The following is a 23,728-nucleotide window of genomic DNA, read 5'->3' on the forward strand; positions in this document are numbered from 1 at the left end:
TTGGGTAAGTAAATACACAGGTGTGATATAGCTGGATCACATGATAGACCTATTTTTGTCTTTTTGAGGACCCTCCATATTGATTTCTATAGTGGATGGATTAATTTTCATTCCCACTAGCAGTATATAGGGTTCCCTTTTATCCACATCCTCACCAACATTTGCTATTACTTGTTTGTTTGTTTTTAATTTAATTTATTTATTTGCAAGCACAGAGAGAGATAGAGAGAAGAGAGACAGACAGAGAGCGAATGGGCACGCCAGGGCCTCTAGCCACTGCAAACGAACTCCAGATACATGTGCCCATTGTACAGCTGGCTTATGTGGGTCCTGGGAAATCAAACCTGGGTCCTTTGGATTCACAGGTAAATGCCTTAACCTCTAAGCCATCTCTCGAGCCTGTTATTTGTTTTCTTAATGACTACCATTTTGACTGGGGTGAAATAAAATCTTCACTTGATCTTAGCCAAAATTCCAAGAAGCAATTAAGTAGGGTCTCATTGTAGCCCAGGCTGACCTGGAACTCACTCTGTAGCCCCAGCCTGGCCTTGAATTCACAGCAATCCTCCTACCTTTGCTTCCTGAGTGTTGGGAATAAAGGCATGCACCACCATGCCCAGCCATAAAATCTTAATGTAGGGGCTGGAGAGTTGGCTTAGCAGTTAAGGTGTTTGCCTGCAAAGCCAAAGAATCCTGGTTCAACTCTCTAGGACCCATGTAAGCCAGATGCACAAGGGGGTGCATGCACCTGGAGTTCATTTGCAGTGGCTGGAGGCCCTAGTGTGCCCATTCTCTCTCTCTCTCTGTCTCTTTCTTTTTCTCAAATAAATAACATATAAGAATATTTTAATGTAGTTTAAAAAATTATTATTTACTTGCAAGTAGAGAGAGAGAAAGTGACAGAGGGAGAGAGAAAGAGAACAGGTACATGAGGGTCTCTTGTCACTGCAAATGAATACCAGACACATGCACCACTTTGTGCATCTGGCTTATGTGGGAAATGGAGAATTGAACCCTGGTCATCAGGCTTTACAAGTAAGTGTCTTTAACTACTGAGCCATCTCTCCCGCCCCCTTAATGCAGTTTCAATTTTCATTTCTTTGATGGTTAGTGAGGTTGAATGTTTCTTCATATGTTTATTAGCCATTTGTATTTCATCTTTTAGAACTTGTCTATTCATTTCAGTAGCCCATTTATTGATTGGGTTCTTTGATTTCTTGCTATTTAGCTGTGGTCACCTTCTCATTGCTGGGACAAAGCACGAGACCAAAAGCAGCTGATGAGCTGGATATGGTATCACACGCCGCTAATCCCAGCACTTGGGAGGCAGAGGTAGGAGGATTGCTGTGAGTTTGAGGCCAACCTGAGACAACATAGTGGATTCCCGGTCAGCCTGGACTAGAATGAGACACTATATTGTGGAAATAAAAGAAAAAAGAAAAGAATAAAGCATCTTGTGGGAGGAAAGTGTTTATTTTGGCTCACAGTTTCGAGGGGAAGCTTCATGATGACAGAGGAAAGTACGGCTTGAGCAGAGGCTGCGTGTCCCATTTGTCACAGGAGGTGGAAGATAGCAGCAAAAGTGAGCTGAACTCAGGCAGTAGAAAACCTGGCTATGTCGCCACAAAGCCCACACCCAGCAACACACCTCCTCCAGCAAGGCTCCACCTCCCAAACTGCCACCAAGGACCAAGTATTCAAAACACACGAGTTTATGGGGGACATCTCATTTATTAGGGCTTCTTTTTGCATGTTTTTAGTTCTTTGTATATTATAGAGATTAATTCTTTGTCAAATGTACAAACAGTGAAGATTCTTTCCTATCCTGTAGGATGTTGTTTGCAAGGTGGAAACATGGACATAGAACCATAAAACAAAAATAAATAAATAAATTTAAAAAACAATAACAATAAGCTCACCAGTTACCATCAGGTTAACCCACAGGTACTAGATCTTATAAGGGTTAAAATGGAGGAATTTCCTTATTAGACTTTTTAGGGGGAAAAGTACTTGCTTCCTCCGTTTCGGTTTGGCCTGATCTGCTGTGACCTAGTGCAGAAAGAAGGCTAATCTAGAACAATGTCATTTTATGAGCTTGAAAACTGCTTTTTTTTGTTGTTGTTGTTATTGTTGTTTTGTTTGTTTGTTTTTGTTTTTCAAGATAGGGTCTCACTCAAGCCCAGGCTGATCTAAAACTCTCTATATAGCCCCAAGCTGGCCTTGAACTCACAGCAATCCTCCTATCTCAACTTACCAAGTGCTGGAACCAAAGGCATGTACCACCATGCCTGGTTTCTTTAACAGGTTTTGGACATTCTCTTCAAGAGGCCTGGAGAGATGGCTCAGTTGAAGGGCTTGCTTTATTGCAAAGCCTACCAGCAGTGCCCATGTCAATCATGTGTCTGGAGTTTATTTGCAGCAGCATGAGGCTCTGGTGCACTCATTCTCTCCTCTCTCTCTCTTTTTCTTTATGTCCCTTTCTCTCTATTAAATAAAAAAAATTTTTTTTGAGGTAGTGTTTCACTCTAGCCCAGGCTAACCTGGAATCCACTATGTAGTCTCAGGCTGGCCTTAAACTCATGGTGATCCTCTTACCTCTGCCTCCTGAGTGTTGGGATTAAAGGCATGCACCACCATGCCCAGCTTAAAATATTTTTAAATAAAAAATATTTTTTAAACAGTTCTCTTCTAGGGCTGGAGAGATGGCTCAGCAGTTAAAGGCATATAATCACAAAGCCTGTGGACCAGGGTTCAATTCCCCAGTGCCTATGAAACAAGTGGCATAAACAATTGGTGTTCATTTGCAGTGGCAAAAGCCCCTACTGTGCCCATATGTACACTTACAAATAAATATATTTGTTTAAAAAAATCATTCTCCTCTAAATCCAAAAGGGCTATTCTCACTCCTCAAAGTATGTTTATAAGTTTTCCAAATTTTCTCCATTATTGGTTTGCCTGAATCCTTGATTGCTATTTAATTTTACTTTTTGTGTGTGCTTTGAAAGTCCCTTCATTCCACTTAGTTTTTCAAACTTTTTAGTATATGACTTGATGGGAAAAAAATTTCCTTGTTGTTTAAAAAAATTCCATTGATCACCAAATTATTACTTTTCTTTTATGCCTGAAAGGATTAGAAATGGCAGTAGAGTCTGCTGTGATTCTCTGTTCAAGCCAGAGGCTGAGGAAGGGTTTCCAGTTGACTATGTGTATACTCACGTGCTGCATAACCGTGCTTCCATCAGAGGGCCACACTCAGCAGTTCTCCCACAGGACTGCATTGCCTGCTGAGACTATGGCCAAATAAAATTCCATTATATAAATATACCACAATACACTTACCCATTGTGGTGACAATAGCTATTTGGGTTGCTTCCTGTCCAAACCTCAGCCTCTGACTCTGCTCCTAGTTGGAGAGGTAAAATTACTTGCTGGTTCCTACGAGCATTTCTGCCATCTGTCTTCCCCCACCCACCACGAGGCCCTCACTAGAACTGAGCCAATGCAGGTGTCCTGCCCTCGAACTTTCAAAGCTGTGGTCTGAATTCACTGTCCTTTCCCTCATGAGTACATTGTACCAGGTATTTCATTCTAGAAACAAAAGGCTGACCAGCACACATGTTTAAGATCCAAAGGCACTTCTCTTTGATGGTGACAAGGGACATGTGCATTTCAATGAAAGCATGCTGCATATGCATGCGACGTTAGCCTCAACTCAGAAAATTGTACTGATTATCTGGAGAGCAGTGAGGGTGTAGGTAGTTGGTAGTTTGAATGCAAAGTGTCCCTCACTGTGGCATGTTTGGCATGTTCGTGAATAAGCCTGATAGTCAATCCCCAGTGAGAGGCAATTAGGGAGGTGGAGCCTTGCTGGAGGGGGTGAATCACTGTGGGTGGACCTTGAGGTTTATTAGTTCAGTCTTCCTGGGTATTTGCCAGCTGGTTCACTTGGACTACTTTCACCCAGATATATGAACCAGCTTCTTGTTCATGCCATGCTTTCTTCACCACATTAAACGTCTGCTCCTGATTGTAAGCCAAAACAAGCCCTTTCCTTCCATGTTCTGCGTGTGGTTGGGTCTTTGGTCCCACCAAGGAGAAGGTAACTGCAACAGGTAGGATGAGGGAATGAGGCCAACTGGGGTACACAAACACATTACTAGTGTTTTAGTGCTTGAGCTGGGTGATGAATACGTGGATGGTTAATCTATCCTGCTTCTATTTTCATTGCACCTTGGCTAGTTAATAGTACACTGAAACTTGAACTCCAGACCCAAAAGATGACCACAGGTTGTGTCTTCCTGTGGGTGTCCTAGCCCCTTGAGTTTCTAGTCACTGGATAACGTTTTTACCACCTCACAATACCTGGGAGTGACTGCCTGGGTGTTAGAAAGGGGCAGGGGCTGTAAGACCCTCCTATCTGGGGAGGACTTTGAATGCACTAGGCAGCCTCCCCAGGAAGTCTATGTGCTTCTAAATGGTCTCTTCTCCCAGCTCCCTCCCCTTAGCTCAAGGGTTCCCTTCCAGGGGTCCTTGCCTCTTGCCTGAGCTTCCAGGCTCTAGTTGTATAGGTGGCCTCCCGTTTCATCCAACCCTGGATCACTGGAAACTGGAAACTGTGCTCTTGGGCAGATGAGAGAAAGAGAAGGTTGCCTGGGCTGGATCCAGGGCACCTGGGGCTCTGTCCATTTATTTATTTTTGTTTTTTCAAGGTAGGGTCTCACTCTAGCTCAGGCTGATCTGGAGTTCACTCTGTAGTCTCAGGGTGTCTTCGAACTCGTAGTGATCCTCCTACCTTTGCCTCCCTAGTGCTGGGATTAAAGATGGTCACTACCAAACCTGCCTTTCCTTTCCTTTCCTTTCCTTTCCTTTCCTTTCCTTTCCTTTCCTTTCCTTTCCTTTCCTTTCCTTTCCTTTTCTCCTTTCTTCCTTTCCTCCTTCCTTCCTTCCTTCCTTCCTTCCTTCCTTCCTTCCTTCCTTCCTTCCTTCCTTCCTTCCTTCTTTCCTTCCTTCCTTCTCTCTCTCTTTCTTTCTCTTTTTTTCCCCTAGGGTAGAAGGGCACAGAAGGCCAGAAGGAGCAGCTAGAATCAGGACTGGAGAGACACTTCAGGTGACCCATGTGTTTGTTACTGGCACTGCTGCAGAGCAGGCCAAAGCCAGCCCCTGGGCATCCTGCTCCTTGTCTGGGCCTGTACTCTGCAGTGGGTCCAACTCTAGACCCTGGGATCCCAGCATGGGACCACCACCCCTCAGTGATGTGTCCTAGGTCAGGTGGGGAAGGCAGGGCTTGGTACAGTCAGACTCTGTGCCAGTGTCCAATATATATTTGGTAACTGAATTTAAGACGAACAAACGGAACTGAGTTTGGTAGAAGACTCGGGTGTAATGAAGTCTGAAGTGGGCTAGGAAGTCAAAAAGAAGTCACCAGCTAGCCTTTCTGAGTGTAGGGACTTGCGTCCTTTTGAGTCCTTAGTGGCAGGCATCTCCCCTCTTTAAAGCACCTCCATCAAAAGAAAGGAGGCGAAATCGACCTTCTCAACAATGTTGATGAGAAAACCAAGGCTTAATTTTCTGACCTTTTGGTGCAATCCCCGACTCCCTCCCTCCTTGTCATTTGGTAGAGAGCTAAAGTCGCTGCTTTCAGCAGAAACCTGGAGATTTTCCAGCCCCAGGGTGGGGCCGGGAGGGATGGCAGAAGGACCCAAGAGGTTCCGGAGGTCTGGAGAACAAGGGGTCACACCCGGGATATCCCCTTCACTGGGTGAGAACTATACATCTTCAAAAAACAATCACGAGGACTACCTGCACATACATACACACACCCCTGTACATCCAAGTTAGCTAAGGTGAACTTTGCAGCGCTGGGTTTCCGGTCCACACCGACAGTACCACGTGCCTGTTTCCAGCCCAACGCCCCACTCCGACATGTAGGTGTCATCACACTCGGCTGACTTGAAACCCGAGTGTGCAGAGTCCAGTCTCAGCTCTGGACCTTGAGTCTGCAGAGTCCAGTCTCGGCTCTGGACCTTGAGTCTGCAGAGTCCAGTCTCAGCTCTGGACCCCGAGACTCCTAAACGCTGACAGACAGGTGAGGGCGTCCCCCCTCCGCGGTGCGGTGCACAGATACTCTGAGGGCATGGGTCCACGTCGGCGGGTCCCCAGTGTCCTCAAGGCTCCCGCGGGGAGAAGCCTGCGGTCCCCGGGACTGTGAGCTCCTAGCAACTTCCAAGAACGGCGGCGGGCTGAGGAGGGCTGGGAGCCGCCAGGCTTGGGCAGCGGGAGAAGCGCAAAGGGGCACCGCACCAAACCTTCCCAAACCAAGAGATGGCATTTGTGAGATGTGGCCACAGTCGTGCAGAATCAAGAACTTGAGGGCAAAGGGCTAAAACCTGGTTCTGAGGCTCCTGCGGAGGAAGCCGAGGTGGGTTGTGGCCTGCGGCTCGGCTGGGGTGACGGGGGAGAGGGGATTAGGGCCTGGGTGCATTGGATCACAAGGCCTTCAAGTCCCTGGCTTGCAACGCAGTGACCGTATGGGACAGAGCGCATAGCCTCCCGGGGAGCGGCCCGCGAGCCCCGCATCTCCTGGGATAGAGCTCCGTGGGTTCTGTCTGCAGTGGATGGTCCTGAGCAGAAGGGAGGGAGGGAGGATGCCCGATGGAAGGGCTTCACTACTAGTTCCTCTGTCTGGTTCCCCTATGATGGGGTAGGCAGAAATGGATGTGGTATTTAAAGTTTGCCTGGCCCTGCCCTACCTTAAGTTATTGAAGCTGGGCTGACCTTCCCCAGGGAAATAGAAACTGATCGGTAATGAACAAGGGCTGTGTGAAAGGCGGAGTATGGGAGTGTGTGTGTGGGGGGGGGGCGCGGGCAGGGACTGTACTGGAGTAGCCAGCAGCTGTGACAACAGCCTATTGGAGGGCTTAAAAGCCGGAAGACTCAAACTCCTGTCAGAGAGGTTTAAATACCACAGGGCTCAAACTCCTTTCGTTTAATATAAGAGCGAAAGCCAGTTGTTGTGGTTCAGGCATCAAATCCCAGGATTTTAGAGGCTGACAGCCTTGAGTTCAAAGCCAGCGTAGGGCTACAGAGTTAGTTCCTGGCCAGCCAGGGGAAAGAGAGGCATTACCATGACTATACAAGTGAAAGAAAGTAGTGTCATGATCCGCTCCTAGCCTTTGATTATGAAAATTTGCAGGTGTTTCTGCCTACCAGGAAACAGAATCCACTTCACTATTGCTGTCCTGACGATAGAACATTGAGTAAACATGCATCTGGGTCCAAGCAATAGTCCGAAGACCTGGTGTCTCAGAGGATTGCTCTGTTAGTGAAAAAAACGTTACACAGAATTTTCTTTAATTTATTTTTTTATTAACAACTTTTATGATTGTAAACAATATCCTATAGTAATGCCCTTCCTCCCCCCAACTTTCCCCTTTGCAACTCCACTCTCCGTCATGTCCCCTCCCCCTCCCAATCAGTCTCTCTTTTATTTTGATGTCATGATCTTTTCTCCTATTATGATGGCCTTGTGTAGGTAGTGTCGGGCACTGTGAGGTCATGGATATCCAGGCCATTTTGTGTCTGGAGGAGCACATTGTAAGGAGTCCTACCCTTCCTTTTGCTCTTACATTCTTTCTGCCACCTCTTCTGCAAAGGACCCTGAGCCTTGGAAGGTGTGATAGAGATATTGCAGTGCTGAGCACTCCTCTTTCACTTCTTCCCAGCACCATGATGCCTTCTGAGTCATCCCAAGGTCACTGCCATCTGAAAAGAGAAGGTTCATTACCAAAAGTGAGAGTAGCATTAATATATGGATATAAACATTAAGAGAAGTGCTTACTGGGCACTTTGATAAGCATAGTATATACATTTCACCAGACAGCAGCAGATGTTACAACCCTAGGGCTTATGACTGCCCCTCTTGTCTGCTTTCAGTATCAGGGATGTATTCCCTCCCATGGAGTGGGACTCCAGTCCAATTAGAGGGCAGTTGGTTTCCACCATGACAGACGTGCTACTATTGCACCCATTGGCTCATTTGGCCTGGTTGGCCAAATATAAGGCTTGCAGTGTCCACTGTTGAGTATCTTGACTGGTGATTCCTCTTTCTCCCATTGAACTGCTCAAAGAATGGCTTCTTCCAGCTTTCTGTCAGCTGGTCTACATGGGGGAGGTTATCAGCTCAGTTCCAGCAGGATTTCTCATGGCCTTGCAGCCCAAGTATGTAGTCTTTAGCAATAGAGTCTTACCATCTATTCCTTACACAAATTTTTTGAAGATATTACTTGCTGTTTCTTGTGCAAGTCTAAGGGAAAAGAGAACACTTTCTCTCTAGCTCTCTTCTCTCTCTTTTGCTGGAGTGATTTTCCATGTCAGGTAGGAAAGGCTGCTCTTTTCAAACCACACACCAAATTTCCACCCAGGAAGAACTTGGCAATTTTGAGAAGCATAAACTAACTCAACATTCAAGGAAAGGGTCATTCTCAAGTGGAAGTAGGATGCATCTCAAAGCCCCAAGAAGAAACAACAGAATGAGACATCAAAAGAGAGGCAGAGGGTTGGAGAGATGGCTTAGCAGTTAAGGCATTAGCCTGCAAAGCCAAAGGTTTGATTCCCCAGGACCGACATAAGCCAGATGCACAAGGGGGCACATGCATCTGGAGTTTGTTTGCAGTGGCTGATGCTCTGGCATGCCCATTCTCTCTCTCTCTCTCCCTCTTTCTCTCTCTCTCAAATAAATAAAATATATTTTAAACAAACAAACAACAACAACAAAAACAAAAAACCTCAAAAACAAAAACCAAATAGGCAGAGCCAGGCATAGTGGCACACACCTTTAAACCCAGCACTAGGGAGGCAGAGGTAGGTAGATCTTTGTGAGTTTATGGCCACTCTGAGACTACATAGTGAATTCCAGGTCAGCAAAGAGAGAGCGAGTGAGTGAGAGAGAGAGAGAGAAGCAGAACTACTTAGATGAAGGTGCTCAGAGGAATAGGGCTGGGGGAGAAGAGACAGAAGAGGAAAATGGGAGGGGAATGCAATTAAATTATACTATATTCATACATTAAAATTTTCAATAAAAAGTCTCCTGGTGGCTGGGCATGATGTGCATACCTTTACTCCCAGCACTTAAGAGGTAGAAGAATCATGGTACGTTTGAGGCCAGCCCAAAACTATAGTGAATTGCAGGTCAGCCTGGGCTAAAGTGAAACCCTACTTCAAAAAAAAAAAAGTCTCAGGCTGGAGAGATGGCTTAGCGGTTAAACGCTTGCCTGTGAAGCCTAAAGACCCCGGTTCGAGGCTCGGTTCCCCAGGTCCCACGTTAGCCAGATGCACAAGGGGGCGCACGCGTCTGGAGTTCGTTTGCAGAGGCTGGAAGCCCTGGCGCGCACATTCTCTCTCTCTCCCTCTATCTGCCCTTCTCTCTGTGTCTGTCACTCTCAAATAAATAATTAAATAAATAAATAAATAAATAAATACACCTGAGTCCATGGGAGACACATTCAAACCAGAACAGTCTCTAAGCCTCAGTTAAAAAAAAAAAAAAAGTCTAATCTGGGTATGGTGGTGCATGCCTTTAATCCCAGCACTCCACAGGCAGAGGTAGGAGGATTGCTGTGAGTTTGAGACCACCCTGAGACTACATAGTGAATTCCAGGTCAGCCTGAGCTAGAGTGAGACCCTATCTCAAAACACCAAATAAAAAGTCTTCAGGTGGAGTTTGCAGAATTAAAGTTATTAATCCTATCATAGATTTAGGCTCTATGGAAAAATCCAGCAGACATAGACATCTATTGGTGGATTTTGAACTCACGATATTACAATGAAACATTTTAAACATTTTCAAGATAATTTATGGGACTGGAGATATGGCTTGGTTGTTAAGGTCCTTGCCTGCAAAGCCTAAGAACCCATGTTTGACTCTTCAGATCCCACATAAGCCAGACACACAAAGATGAGGCAAGCACAAGGTCACATGTGTCCACTAGGTGGTGAAAGCATCTGGAGTTTGATTGTAGTGCCTGAGGCCCTGGTGTGCCAATTCTCTCTCTAAAACATAAAAAGAAAAGAAAAGAAACAGATGATGCATGTTGATTTTTTTTTTTTTTTTGAGGCAAGCTCAACAGATAGGCCTTTTTTTTTTTTTCAATGAGAGACAGAGAGAGGAGAGAAGAGGAGAGAGAAAGAGAATTGGCATGCCAGGCCCTCTAGCCACTGCAAGCAAACTCTAGGCCTGTGCCCCCCCCCCAACTTGTGCACATGTGTGACATTGTGTGCTTCTGTCACTGGGTGTCTGGCTTATGTGGGACCTGGAAAGTCAAACATGAGTCCTTAGGCTTCTCAGGAAAGCATCTTAGCCACTAATCCATCTCCCCAGTCCTATGTATGTTGTTTTTAATTCATTAATATATTATTGACACACAAGATGCCATCTTTTTTATTTGTCGTTTGTTTGTTTCCAAGGTAGGTTTTTTGCTCTAGCCCAGGCTGACCTGGAATTCACTATGTAGTCTCAGAGTGGCCTCAAACTCACGGCAAGCCTTCTATCTCTGCCTCCCAAGTGCTGGGATTAAAGGTGTGCACCACCATACCCCCTGAAACTACACCTATTTAAAGTCTATAATTTGATAAATTTTGAAAGATGTAAAGCCAACACTGCTATCAAGACTACATATATACATACATATGTGTGTGTGTCCCTGAAAGTTTCCCTTTGTCCTTCTAAAATTTCTCCCTCCCCCAACAAGGAAAAACAATCATCATCAATCATACATCAGTTTGCATTTTATACAAATGAAATCATATGTATGTATACACACTCTTGCTTTTTCTGGCTTCTTTCAACCAGCGTAATGATTCAGAGATTCACCCATATTATTGTGGGGAACACAAGTTCCTACCTTTTTATTGCTAGGGAGCCCTCCATTGCATGGGTAACCCAAATTTGCTTCTTCATTTGTCTGTTGGTGGACATTTCAGTTGCTTTTGTAGATAAAATAATATGAACATTAAATGACAGGACTTCTGTATGGACATATGATTTTTTTTCTCTTGGGCAAATTACACACACACACACACACACGCACACACACACATTCTTAAAAGAAACTGATGAATTTTCCAAAATGATTGTGCTACTTTCTGCTCCTAGCAGGAGTGTATGAAAATTTTCATTCCTCCACAGCCTTGCCAACAGCTTGTATGGTCAGAAATAGCCATCTAATAGCTGTGCACTATGTTATCTCAGTGTAGGTTTCTTTTGCTGGTACTGGGGATTGAACCGCGGCTTTATGCCTGCTACATCCTAAGCATATTCTATCACTGAAGTAGATCCTCAGTCTTTGCTGAAGCTTCCTATGGCATTTCCCTAATGCCTAATGCTGCTGAACCTCATTTTGCATACTCACATCCATTCCTCAATATCCTTAGGGATTGGTTCCAAGCTTAAAGATGCTTAAACACCTTCTTCTTAAAAAATATTTTATTTTTATTTATTTGACAGAGAAAGAAGAGGGTGGAGAGAGAGAGAGAGTCAGAGAGAATGGTCACGCCAGGACATCCAGCCACTGTAAACGAACTCCAGATGTGTGCTCCCCCTTGTGCATCTGGCTTACGTGGGTCCTGGGGAATCGAACCAAGATCCTTTGGCTTTGCAGGCAAACACCTTAACCTATTAGCCATCCCTCCAGCCTTTAAACACCTTCTATAAAATGATAGAGTGTTAGGTTGTGATCTGCCCATGTGCTCATGTATACTTTAAATATTAATTTATTTGTGTGTGTGTGTGTGTGTGTGTGTGTGAGAGAGAGAGAGAGAGAGAGAGAGAGAGAGAGAGAGAGAATGGGTGTGCCAAGGTTTCCTGCCATTGCAAACAAACTCCAGACACATGCCCCACCTTGTGCATCTGGCTTTTGTAGGTACTGGGGAATTGAACCTAGGTCCTTAGGCTTCTTAGGCAAGTGACTTAATTGCTAAGCCATCTCTCCAGCCCTCATATAACTTTAAATATAGATAACTTAGAATACCTAGTACATTATAAATGTTAAGCTTTGTTGATAGCTATTACACTGTATTGCTTATGAAAAAAGCCTACATGTCAGTGCAGATGGGTTATTTTTTCAATTTGTGGTTGGTTAAGTACATAGAAGCAGAATATGCACTTATGAGGACCAACGGTATGTGCTATCCACACATTATTCTTAGCAAAATGTCTTTTAAAATCCTTCATCCATTTTTAGATTGAATTCCTGCCTGCCTGCTGTGATGGGAATCAAATCAAGGGTCTCCAGCACACAATGCAATCCCTCTACCACTGAGCTATATCCACAGACCCCTTCCTTCCTTCCTTCCTTCCTTCCTTCCTTCCTTCCTTCCTTCCTTCCTTCCTTCCTTCCTTCCTTCCTCTCTCCCTCCCTCCCTCCTTTTCTTCCTTCCTTCCTCTCTCACTCCCTCCTTCCCACTCTCTTTTTTTCTTTCTATCTTTCTCTCCCTTTCTCTCTTTCTTGGATTAAACCCAAAGCCTCCCACATGCTAGACAAGTGCTCTACCACAGAGCTACACCCTGGCTCTTGTTTTCTCATTACTTTTTGTATGTCCTGTATGTAATTAAGATATGAGGATTTGGCTGGAGAGATGCTTAGTGGTTAAGACACTTGCCTGTGAAGCCTGAGAATTCATGTTCAAATCTCCAAGTCCCATGTAGCCAGATGCACAGTGACGCAAGTAGGCAATGTTTACATGTGCCCTAAGGGGGTGCACGCGTTTGGAGTTTGTTCACAGTAGCTGAAGACCCTAGTGTGCCTATTCTCTGTCTCTGTCTCTCTCAAAAATAAATAATAAAAGGATATGAGGATTATTTTTTTGAGGTAGGCTCTTGCTTTAGCCCAGGATGACCTGGAATAACTATATATATATAAAATACTAATTCATTTACCTTCCAAATTGTACAACTTCAAGGATAGGTTGGGTCTTTAATGGATAGTCTGGGGAAGATTTGAACAAAATTGTTCTCATTTGAGAAACACCTTAGAAAAGTAAAGAAGCAAGATTTCTTAGGATCAGTTGGGTTGCATAGTTTGTTTGTCTGTTTTTGCTTTATTTGTGACACGAGGAATAGAACCCAGGACCTGCACATACTAGACCTCGTCTCTGACACTGAGCCACTTCCAAAGCTCTGACAGTAAGGTTTTTCTTTTTCTTTTCTTTTCTTTCTTTTTTTTTTTTTAAATAATTTTATTTATTTATTTGCAAACAGAGAGAGACAGACAGAAAAAAAAAAAGAATGGGCACATCAGGGCATCCAGCCATTGAAAATTAATTCCACATGCATGCAACACTTTGCGCATCTGGCTTTACATGGATACAGGGGAATCAAACTCAGGTTGTTAGACTTTGTGTGCAAGCACCTTAACCACTGAACAATCTCCTCAGCTTTCTCGTTTTTTTGTGTGTGTGACAGGATCTCATGTAACCCAAGCCTGCCTCAAACTCAGCTCACTATATAGCTAATGTTGGCTTTGAACTTTTTTTTTTTTTTTTTTTTTTTTTAGGTAGGGTCTCACTGTAGCCCAGACTGACCTGGAATTCACGCTGTAGTTGCAGGCTGGCCTCATACTCACAGTAATCCTCCTACCTCCACCTTCCAAGTACTGGAATTAAAGACGTGTGCCACCATGCCTGGGAGAGAGAGCGCTAGAGCAAGAGAGAGAAACAGAGAGAGAGAGAGAGAGAGGGAGGGTACCCCATTGCTTCATGTGTTTGCGACGATGTAATCCCTTGCTGGTGGAGCCTTGCTAGAGGTGGTGTGTCACGGAGGTCAGGTTGTGTGATTTTGTGGCCCAGCCCACTTGCCGGTGCTAGCTCAGCTCTCTCTCTCTACTTTCTCCCTCCAAAAATGAGACAGTGTGAGCCAGCTTCCTGCTCATGTCATGCTTTCTCCACCGTGATGAAACTTCCTCTTGAAACTGTAAGCTGAAATAACTCCTTTCCTTCCATAAGCTGCTTCTGGTCAGCAGTTTTGTCCCAACAGTGAGACAGTAACTGATCTTTGGTTACAAACAGTTTTTGAACATTCAGGTTTTTTGTATTTGTTCTTTCTTCCTTCTTCTTTCTTTCTTTCTTTCTTTCTTTCTTTCTTTCTTTCTTTCTTTCTTTCTCTCTCTCTCTCTCTCTCTCTCTCTCTCTCTCTCTCTTTCTTTCTTTCTTTCTCTCTCTCTCCTTCCTTCTTTCTTTCTCTCCTTCCTTCCTTCTCTCCTTCCTTCCTTCTCTCCTTCCTTCCTTCCTTCCTTCCTTCCTTCCTTCCTTCCTTCCTTCCTTCCTTCCTTCCTTCTCTCTTTCCTTCCTTCCTTCCTTCCTTCCTTCCTCCCTTTCTTTCTTCCTCCCTCCCTCCCTCCCTTCCTCTCTCTGTCTTTCTTTCTTTCTTTTTTACTTTTTGGCACGGTCTCACTATAGGCCAGGTTGACCTGGAATTCACTATATAGTCCACGGTGGCCTTGAACTCACAGTGATCCTCCTACATCTGTCTCCCGAGTGAGTGCTGGAATTAAAGGCATGTGCCACCACACCTGTCTCAGTTTTTTTTCCTCCCTTCCTTCTTTCCTTCTCAGCATCTATAAGTTGGCCAAAGGTCAGCAGCTACAGAGCTGGGTGACACTCACCTGCTCTTCAGTACTGCTGTGTGGCTTAAAGATCTGCATGCTGTGATTCAGGGTTCCCTTGTCTGAGGCTCTTGATATCAGTCAGGGTGTAATGTCTAAAATCCCCCTCAAATGTCCTTCCTTATTATTTCAAACAGTCACTGATTTTCTTCCTAGTTTAGCTTAGAGAAGTCCAAATCCTCAGCAATGCCGAGCATATACAGCTGCGGGTGTTCTATCTCAACCTCTCTAGTCAGGTTTTCACTGCATGGGATAGTGTGTGTGTGTGTGTGTGTGTGTGTGTGTGTGTAATTTTCTTTTAAAGATGGGAGCCATCTGTGGTGGTTTGAATAGAATGGATGGCCCCCAATATATTCAGTTTTTTGTTTATTGCTTGCATCTGTAGCCACCTGGCTGGAGGTAGTATCACTGCGTGGATCTTGAGGTGCGGTGGTAGGTTTCAGGTTTCAATCTAAAGATATGCAAAGTGTGCCTAGCAGGAGTTCCTGAAGTGTGCTGTGTGTGCTGTGTGGCTTTTTGGCATTTTAGGCTTGTGCTTCTTCTCTCTCTCTGCTTGGACCTGTGAAGGCAGGCCAGCTTCTTCTGCCACTTATGGAACTTCCCCTGGATCTGTAGGCTTCAATAAATATCCCTTCCTCCATAACTGTGCCTGGTCTGGAAATTCATCTCAGCGAACCTGAATCTGTCTGCTACACCATCTATATCAGGGAATGCTAAGGGATCTTCTCAACAGCAACAATGATAAATTACCAACTCAATCAGATTTGTTTCTTCCCCAAATTAGACTAGGAATAATATTTTAAAAGTTCCCAGGTCGGGCTGGAGAGATGGCTTAGCGGTTAAGCGCTTGCCTGTGAAGCCTAAGGACCCCGGTTCGAGGCTCGGTTCCCCAGGTCCCACGTTAGCCAGATGCACAAGGGGGCGTACGCGTCTGGAGTTCGTCTGCAGAGGCTGGAAGCCCTGGCGCGTCCATTCTATCTCTCTCCCTCTATCTGTCTTTCTCTCTGTGTCTGTCGCTCTCAAATAAATAAAAATTTAAAAAAAAAAAAAGTTCCCAGGTCTCAGTTCGTGGATTAAAAACAAAGAAACAAGAAACACAGTGAATATCAGCATACCCCAGGCATATTTATGACTCGGAAAGCTTCCTCACTGTAATCTGGTTCTAGTTTACAAGTATTATACAATTCCTTTTTTTTTTTTTTTTTTCAGGTGTCTGGAAAGCCCTTGCCACTCAGAGAACTTGATGAAAGCAGTTATTAAAGTCACTGCATAAACACAGCCTCGGGATCATCTCAGAGGTCATAGAGGGAATCTGACAGACTTACTGACTCCACCAGCCCTACATGCTCATTCATGAACAAATGTGGCCTCAAGCCATGTGGGAAATAGTGAAGTGACCAACTATAGATGAGTACCCTGCACCTTGATCTTCCTGACCCTATCATGCTCATCCTATCCTTTGTTTGTTTGTGGTAGGGTCTCTCTGTAGCTCAGGCTGTCCTGGAATTCACTACGTAGTCTCAGGGTGGTTTTGAATTTGTGGTGATCCCTCTACCTCTGCCTACCCAGTGCTGGGATTAAAGGCGTGCGCCACCACGCCCCGTCCATGTTTGTCCTACTCTAATGGTTCTTTCTGGCTTTTAGGAGACCATTTTAGCTGAGGACTGAGAAGATGAGTTTCATGATTGATTGGGAATTGAGCTTTGCTGAGTGTAGTGTAGATGCAGGAAAAGCCATCCTTGGGATGAGGCAGAGAACGTACATGGACCCTGGAAGGCGCACGAGGCAGAATGAAACCATCCTGCAAGTCCTACGTGCTCTGCTGAATTCAGGTGGGGGAGTGATCAAGATTGAGGTTGAGGTTGCGGACTATGACTTTGAGAGTCATGGAGTAGGGCTGAAACTGCCTCCAAGTTTCACAAGTCATTTAGATATGATGCACCAGGGGATCTTCTTCTTCTCCTCCTCCTCCTCCTCCTCCTTTTTTAGTATTTTTTTTAATTTATTTATTTGAGAGCTACAGACACAGAGAGAAAGACAGATAGAGGGAGAGAGAGAGATGGGCGCGCCAGGGCTTCCAGCCTCTGCAAACGAACTCCAGATGCGTGCGTCCCCTTGTGCATCTGGCTAACGTGGGACCTGGGGAGCCAAGCCTCGAACCAGGGTCCTTAGGCTTCACAGGCAAGCGCTTAACCGCTAAGCCATCTCTCCAGCCCATCCTTTTTTATTTTTGAGGTAGGGTCTCACTTTAGCCCAGGCTGACCTGGAATTCACTATGGAGTCTCAGGGTGGCCTTGAATTCACAGTGATCCTCCTACCTCTGCCTCCCAAGTGCTGGGATTAAAGGCGTGCACCACCACACCCAGCTGAGATCTTCTTTTTTTTTTTTAATTTTATTATTTATTTGAGAGTGACAGACAGAGAGAGAAAGAGGCAGATAGAGAGAGAGAATGGGTGCGCCAGGGCCTCCAGCCACTGCAAATGAACTCCAGACGCATGCGCCCCCTTGTGCATCTGGCTAACGTGGGTCCTGGGGAATCAAGCCTTGAACCAGGGTCCTTAGGCTTCATAGGCAAGTGCTTAACCGCTAAGCCATCTCTCCAGCCCCTGAGATCTTTTTAATACTTGTGAATTCATGGAATGTAGCAGCCTCTGGTGTACGCCTTGCTACCTTGTGTTCCAATTTGTACCTCAGACCTGGAACATCTACTGAGGTTATGGATTCCCAAGAAGCATTGGCCTTCCTTAAAGGACAGGCTCAGACTCCTGTGAATGGTGATAATTCTAACCCATCACCTTCATAGGAAGCTCAAATCAAAAGTAACGTGGCCTCAGCTGCTGACATATTTGATACACTATAGCTTCAGTACCTGGAAAAAATCAACTTTATGGAGTCCCTGCATGTTGAATTTCAAATGATTCCAGCAGACCTATGTCAGGGTATGAAAGAGAGACTCCCTCAGTTCATGTCTGCGTTTGCTAATAGCCAGGGAGGACATGTAGTTTTTTGGTGTCCATGCTGAGTCCTATCAAGTCATTGGATGTGAAAAAGAGAAAATAAATGGTCAGGTTCTGTTGGCTTCCCTTCATGGCTGTATCAGGAAGTTGCCTGTCCATCATTTCTTTTTTTTTTTTTTTTGATTTATTACCATTTATTTAGCTTAAGAGTTATCCGTCCATCATTTCTGCATAAGTAATCCTAAAGTGAAATATGCCATCAGAATTCTTGGAGTACACAACAACGGGGCCGTCTGTGCCCTCAAAATGAAGTGATTCTGCTGAGCAGTGTTTACCAAAGCGCCTGGTTCGTGGCACATGAAGAGTGATGTAAAACGGCTAACCATGAAGGACAGGGTGTCTTGGATGATAAAAACCGTCCCTGGTAGGAGCAAGACTGAAACGAATGGAGTGCTTGCTGAATGGGGATGGTGAGGAAAGGTAGCTTTGGCATTCTTTGGAGTTTGGGGAAAGGGATTAATACCTATAGATGGTAGGTTATTTCCCTCCTACTCATCTTGAATATTCTACATTCAACATATTCCTAAGGGGGTTGGTAGTCCTACGAGAGGTTGTTTGTTCTACTAGAGGTTGGCTCAGGAGACAATTTGAACTAGTTATTTATGTTTTCATACCTTTTTTAAAAAAATTGCTTATTTGTTTGAGGCAGGACCTCACTATGGAGTCTATGACAGACTGGCCTCAAACTCAGAACCCTCCTGTCCTAGCCTTTCAGAGTGCTGCAATGGCATTTGTCAACTGCCAGACATGGCACATCCTATGTTCAAGTTAAAGTCTCTTCCTTTCTGGTTACTAGCTTGCATTTAATATTCAGGAAATCTCATATCTACATGGACAGATGTGTCCTTTCTAATTATCTCCATTTTCCTTTAACCTCCCATTCTTGACTGGTTCCCTAGATTAAGAATTTTCCTTTCCTGGTTGCCTTATTTCCATTTTATTTAATTAAATTAATTAATTTATTTATGAGAGAGAGAGAGAGATACACAGAGAGAAAGAGGCAAATAGAAAGAGAGAGAATGAGTGCTCCTGGGCCTCTAGACACTGCAAACAAACTCCAGAGGCTGGAGAGATGACTCAGTGATTAAAGGCACTTGCTTGCAAAGACTGATGGCCCAGGTTCAATTCCCCAGTACCCACATAAAGCCAGATTCACAAAGAGACACATGCATCTGGAGTTCATTTGCAGTGACAGGAGGCCCTGGTGTGTAATACTCATTCACTCTTTCTTTGTCTCTCTCAAATAAATAAAAAAAATTATAAAAATAAAAATTTTATTAAAAATTTTTATAACAAGTAAAATAGGGCAGAGATATGGCTCAGTAGTTAAGGTGCTTGCCTACAAAACCTAAGGACCCAAGTTCAATTCCCAGTACCAATATAACGCTAGATGCACAAGGTGGTGCTTGCCTCTGTAGTCTGGTGTAAGATGTGCTCACATGTATATATAATATATGTCTCTTTAAGTACATAAACACTTTTCACTTTATACACATGAAGTAAACTCTTGTTGAGCTCTGAGTTTTAGCACACTCATAGATTTGTGCAACCCTCACCATAACCAAGATTAAAAACAGTTCCACCATCCCAAACAGAAGTCCCCTTTTGCTGCCCCCTATAGTCAAATTCTTCTCTAACCTATAACCTGTGGCAAACATCCATCTGTTCTCCATACCATCCATCATAGAGCCATTGCCTGGTGTTGAGAATGCCTTCTTCCACACCCTCACCTCCCCATTCTGTCTCTCATTTTGGGTGACACGATCTGACTACCTGAATGAAGGTAAGGCGCTGTTTCTTCTTTCATGTTTACACAAGTATCCCCCTTTGACTGTCTCTACTCAGTTGGCTAACTTGAATCACCCTTGGAGAGTCAGTTTTAGCTATCTCCTTCTTAAAGATTTCCATGCTGTCTTTTCCTTAAACTGTCTTTTTCTTTGGTGTCCACATACTGCTCACATGCCTGTTTCTACTTACCATTACTACTTTGTATCCACGATTATTCAAAATATATATATATTTATTTATGTGTGTGTGTGTGTGTGTGTGTGTGTGTGTGTGTGTGTGTATGAGAGAGAAAGAGAGAGAGAGAGAATGAGCATGCTAGGCCCTCTAACCACTGCAAACAAACTTCAGATGGCATGTGCCATCTTGTGCATCAGGCTTTATGTGGGTACTGGAGAATCGAACTTGGGTCCTTTGGCTTTGCAGGCAAGTGCCTTAACCACTAAGCAATCTTTCCAGCCCTGTATCCATCATGATTATTGTCATTTCTGCTTATCACAGACAGTAATACAACTTTATCAGAGTCAGAGTTCTTTCTTTCTTTATTTTTTTGTTAGTCATGTAAAAACTTGTTGACATGTGATAGGAGTCAAAGGTTCCTGGATCTACAACATTTAATGGTGATTATTAGTTTACTTGTGATTCTCTAACCCATTCCAATTCCTTCCCTGTCTAGTATCATTTGACAGCATCAAATATACTCCAGAAAGGAGTATCTACAAAGAACTCGTCGCAGAACATAGAGGACTGAGGCACTTCGTAAACATTGAGATGCACCCTTTCTCAATTTCAAGAAATATTGATCTTTTCTCATAGCTGAGCAGTGGACTTGGGTCTTCAAAGGAAGCTGGGTGTTATCTGTGATGCTCTTCTGGTCTTCCAGAACAATACCCTAACCCTCTACACTCTTTTCAGAGAGTGGCATCTGGGGTACAAGCAGTACTCTATGATAGTGGCCCATTCTTTGAAGGAGAAGCTGTACTGGCAGACCAGGCATCACTCCCTTTGTCTTCATCTTGAATTCTGACCAAACACTGAGGGCTACATTCATAGCTCAGAAATGCAAGTTTACCCTGAGTCATACAACCTTATAAGCATTCAGCAGATGGAAGCTCTGTTACAATCTCTTGCGATAGTCTTGTGCGGGTTCAGGGCCTTCTTAAGTGAAGAAGTGTGCTCTGAGGTTTTGACCCTGCCCACGGATTAACAGTATGAGTTACTTTCAAAGAACCTTCTCAAGACCAGAGAGCTGTTTGTTGATGGTTTGCCTAGATCAGGAGGGACCACCCTGGCTCTTAAGACCATGAAGAGGATCAGGAATGTGTTTCACTGTCCAGCGAGTGACATCCTCTACATCTCTACATCTGAGAGAGCCAGCCCTTGAAGAGGTTTGTGAGGTATGCAACCTGATTGCATTCACTTGCCTTTTGTCTCTTTGATGGGTGTGGCTTTGACATACTAAAATTTCTACTGTACTTACCATAACTGGAGAGTTTAATAATAGTGCTGACTTCTTTTCTTTGTGTTTTCTTATGCTTTCAGCAAGAGAAGCTTCTGTGCAGTTGTCACCCGGAAAACCTTCATGAAAAATAACTTTGATAATATCTGACACATCATCACTGATGAAGTTCAGAATTTCTGCACCAAAAATGGAGATTGGTATGGGAAGGCAAAATCCATCACTCAGAAGCAAAATGATTGCCTGGGAATTCCCTGGGTCTTTCAGGACTTTCAGACCAACTACTTGTGTTGCTTTGGCCTCCCTTGTATTTTACCCGAGGAGCCAAGTATTAAGCTCATTGAGGGGTTCACAATGCAGATGAGATAGCCAACTACCTACACAATATAATTCAGGGGATCCCAGAAAACCTCCTATGCAACAGTTCTGGGTCCCTGGTGATGCCTGATGCATCTGAATGGGTTCAGGGTGTTCCAGGCATGTTAGAGATTTCTGACTACTTAAACTTGGATCAGATGGCGACTTATGTAGCAAAGAAATGCCAGTTGCTCTGGAGGGGTGGCTATTACCCCAAAGATATTGCTGTACTTTTTTGCAAAGCAGGTGACATAGAAAAATGTATGAACAGGCTTCTACTATCAATGAGGAGGAGAAACATGTCTCAGCTAGATGAGGGATCCAATTTATTAGTACAGGTCAATGATGCAGTAGAAATTCTGGGCAATCACATTGTGTTGGACACTGTCCACCAATTTTCAGGCCTGGAAAGAAATATCATGTTTGGAATCATTCCAAGAGCACCTGAGTCAGATATTTCCCACACTATTCTGCCTGGTCTGGCTTCCAGGGCAAAATATCACCTGTATGTTGTGAAGGTTTGTATATGAAAGGAAGATGTCAGACTTCAGTTAGGCAGGTCTTATTTCCAATTATAGTATATGTGCTGCCAAAGCAAGCATGGCAGGTCTCATTTCTAGCTGAGAAAGTATTTGAACTTAGCATTTAAGCACACACACACACACACACACACACACACACAATCAGCTAGCACTCACTCACTAAGTTACGTGCTTTCTTAGATGCCAGGGAATGGAAATAGTGTAGCACACAAGAGCCATAGGATTCTTCCTTGGGGTAAGAGCAGGCCCCAGATAAGAAAACAAGTTCAAGGACAAGGAATTCAGATGGTCCTAAGAGATATCAGAGTCAATTATAAGGCCTTGAGATCAGCGATTGACTGTGTGTGTGTGTGTGTGTGTGTGTGTGTGTGTGTGTATGTGTGTGTGTGTATGTGTGTAGGGAGTGGGAGGGGTAGGCTCATCAGGGTAGGTAGGGAAGTACTCAGTGAGGAGAAAGCTAGCTATGAGAAGATCACTGAGTTGTATGTCAGGCCAACTTAGATATCTTCATTACTTTTAATATAGCCCTGTGCAGAAATGCTTGAGGGTAGCATTCAGGGAAAATGTGAAGAATGGGGAGAGATGGTATGTTCTCACTTGCAAGGGTCAGGAGCAAGCAAGGCATGTTTTGAAATGTGAGATAACAGGGGCTGGAGAGATGGATTAGTGGTTAAGGCACTTGTCTGCAAAGTCAAAGGACCCAGGTTTGATTCCCCAGGACCCACGTAAGTATAAAATTTTGAGCTGGGCATGGTGGCACATGCCTTTAATCCCAGCACTCACTAGGCACAGGTAGGAGGATCACCATGAGTTCTAGGCCACCCTGAGACTACATAGTGAATCCTAGGTCAGCCTGTGCTAGAGTGAGACACTACCTTGAAAAAAAAAAAAGGTTAAAATTTTGTTTCTGGTATCAGAAAGCAACAAAATAGTGAAAATCTACCCCAAAAATCTAATGGATTGATTTATGGGATATTACAAAACATTGTAATACCATGAGGCCATTTAAACGAAGGATCTTTATACATAGTGGAACCATGTTAAGTTGTATTGTCCACTGGACAAAGCAACATGTAAAATAACGTCTAAAGACAGACATAAGAATGCTTCTAGAAGTACGTGCTCAACCATGTTTATTGCTGCTCAATTTATAATAGCTGGGAAATGGAACCAGCCTAGATGTCCCTCAACAGATGAGTGGATAATGAAGATGTGGCACATTTATACAATGGAGTTCTACTCAGCGGTAAAGAAAAATGAAGTTATGAAATTTGCAGCAAAATGGATGGACCTGGAAAGGATTATACTAAGTGAGGTAACCCAGGCCCAGAAAGCCAAGTGCCACGTGTTCTCCCTCATATGTGGATCCTAGCTACAGATGATTGGGCTTCTGCGTGAGAATGAAAATACTTAGTAGCAGAGGCCAGTAAGTTAAAAAGGAGACGTAAAGGGTAGAGAAAGGAAGGGAGGAGGATACTTAATAGGTTGATATTGTATATATGTAATTACAATGATTGTAATGGGGAGGTAATATGATGGAGAATGGAATTTCAAATGGGAAAGTGTGTGGGGGGGAGGGAGGGAATTACCATGGGATATATTTTATAATCATGGAAAATGTTAATAAAAACTAAAAATAAATAAATAAATAAATAAAAATAAAATTTAAAAAAAGCTTCTAGAACTGGTAATAGATGTGTGTTTGTAGATCCAATAAGTATCTTTGTAAGTATGCCTTAAAAACTAGTAGTAGGGCTGGAGAGATGGCTTAGCGGTTAAGCGCTTGCCTGTGAAGCCTAAGGACCCCGGTTCGAGGCTCGGTTCCCCAGGTCCCACGTGAGCCAGATGCACAAGGGGGCGCACGTGTCTGGAGTTCGTTTGCAGAGGCTGGAAGCCCTGGTGCACCAATTCTC

The 23,728-nt window shown here is 44.0% G+C and overlaps 1 protein-coding gene across 1 annotated transcript; it reads left to right on the forward strand.

The window, feature by feature from the left end:
- Positions 1 to 16,326: 16,326 nt before the first annotated feature.
- Positions 16,327 to 21,803, forward strand: LOC101599789 (schlafen family member 5). The gene is given in 11 exon segments (XM_045159542.1): positions 16,327 to 16,603; positions 17,265 to 17,656; positions 17,658 to 17,765; positions 17,823 to 18,036; positions 20,134 to 20,243; positions 20,245 to 20,435; positions 20,437 to 20,500; positions 20,503 to 20,817; positions 20,820 to 20,854; positions 20,994 to 21,259; positions 21,262 to 21,803. Coding segments are annotated over 11 exon segments (2,514 nt in total).
- Positions 21,804 to 23,728: the final 1,925 nt, after the last annotated feature.

The sequence above is a fragment of the Jaculus jaculus genome, chromosome 9 (genome assembly GCF_020740685.1).
Source record: "Jaculus jaculus isolate mJacJac1 chromosome 9, mJacJac1.mat.Y.cur, whole genome shotgun sequence".
Taxonomy (NCBI): Eukaryota; Metazoa; Chordata; class Mammalia; order Rodentia; family Dipodidae; genus Jaculus; species Jaculus jaculus.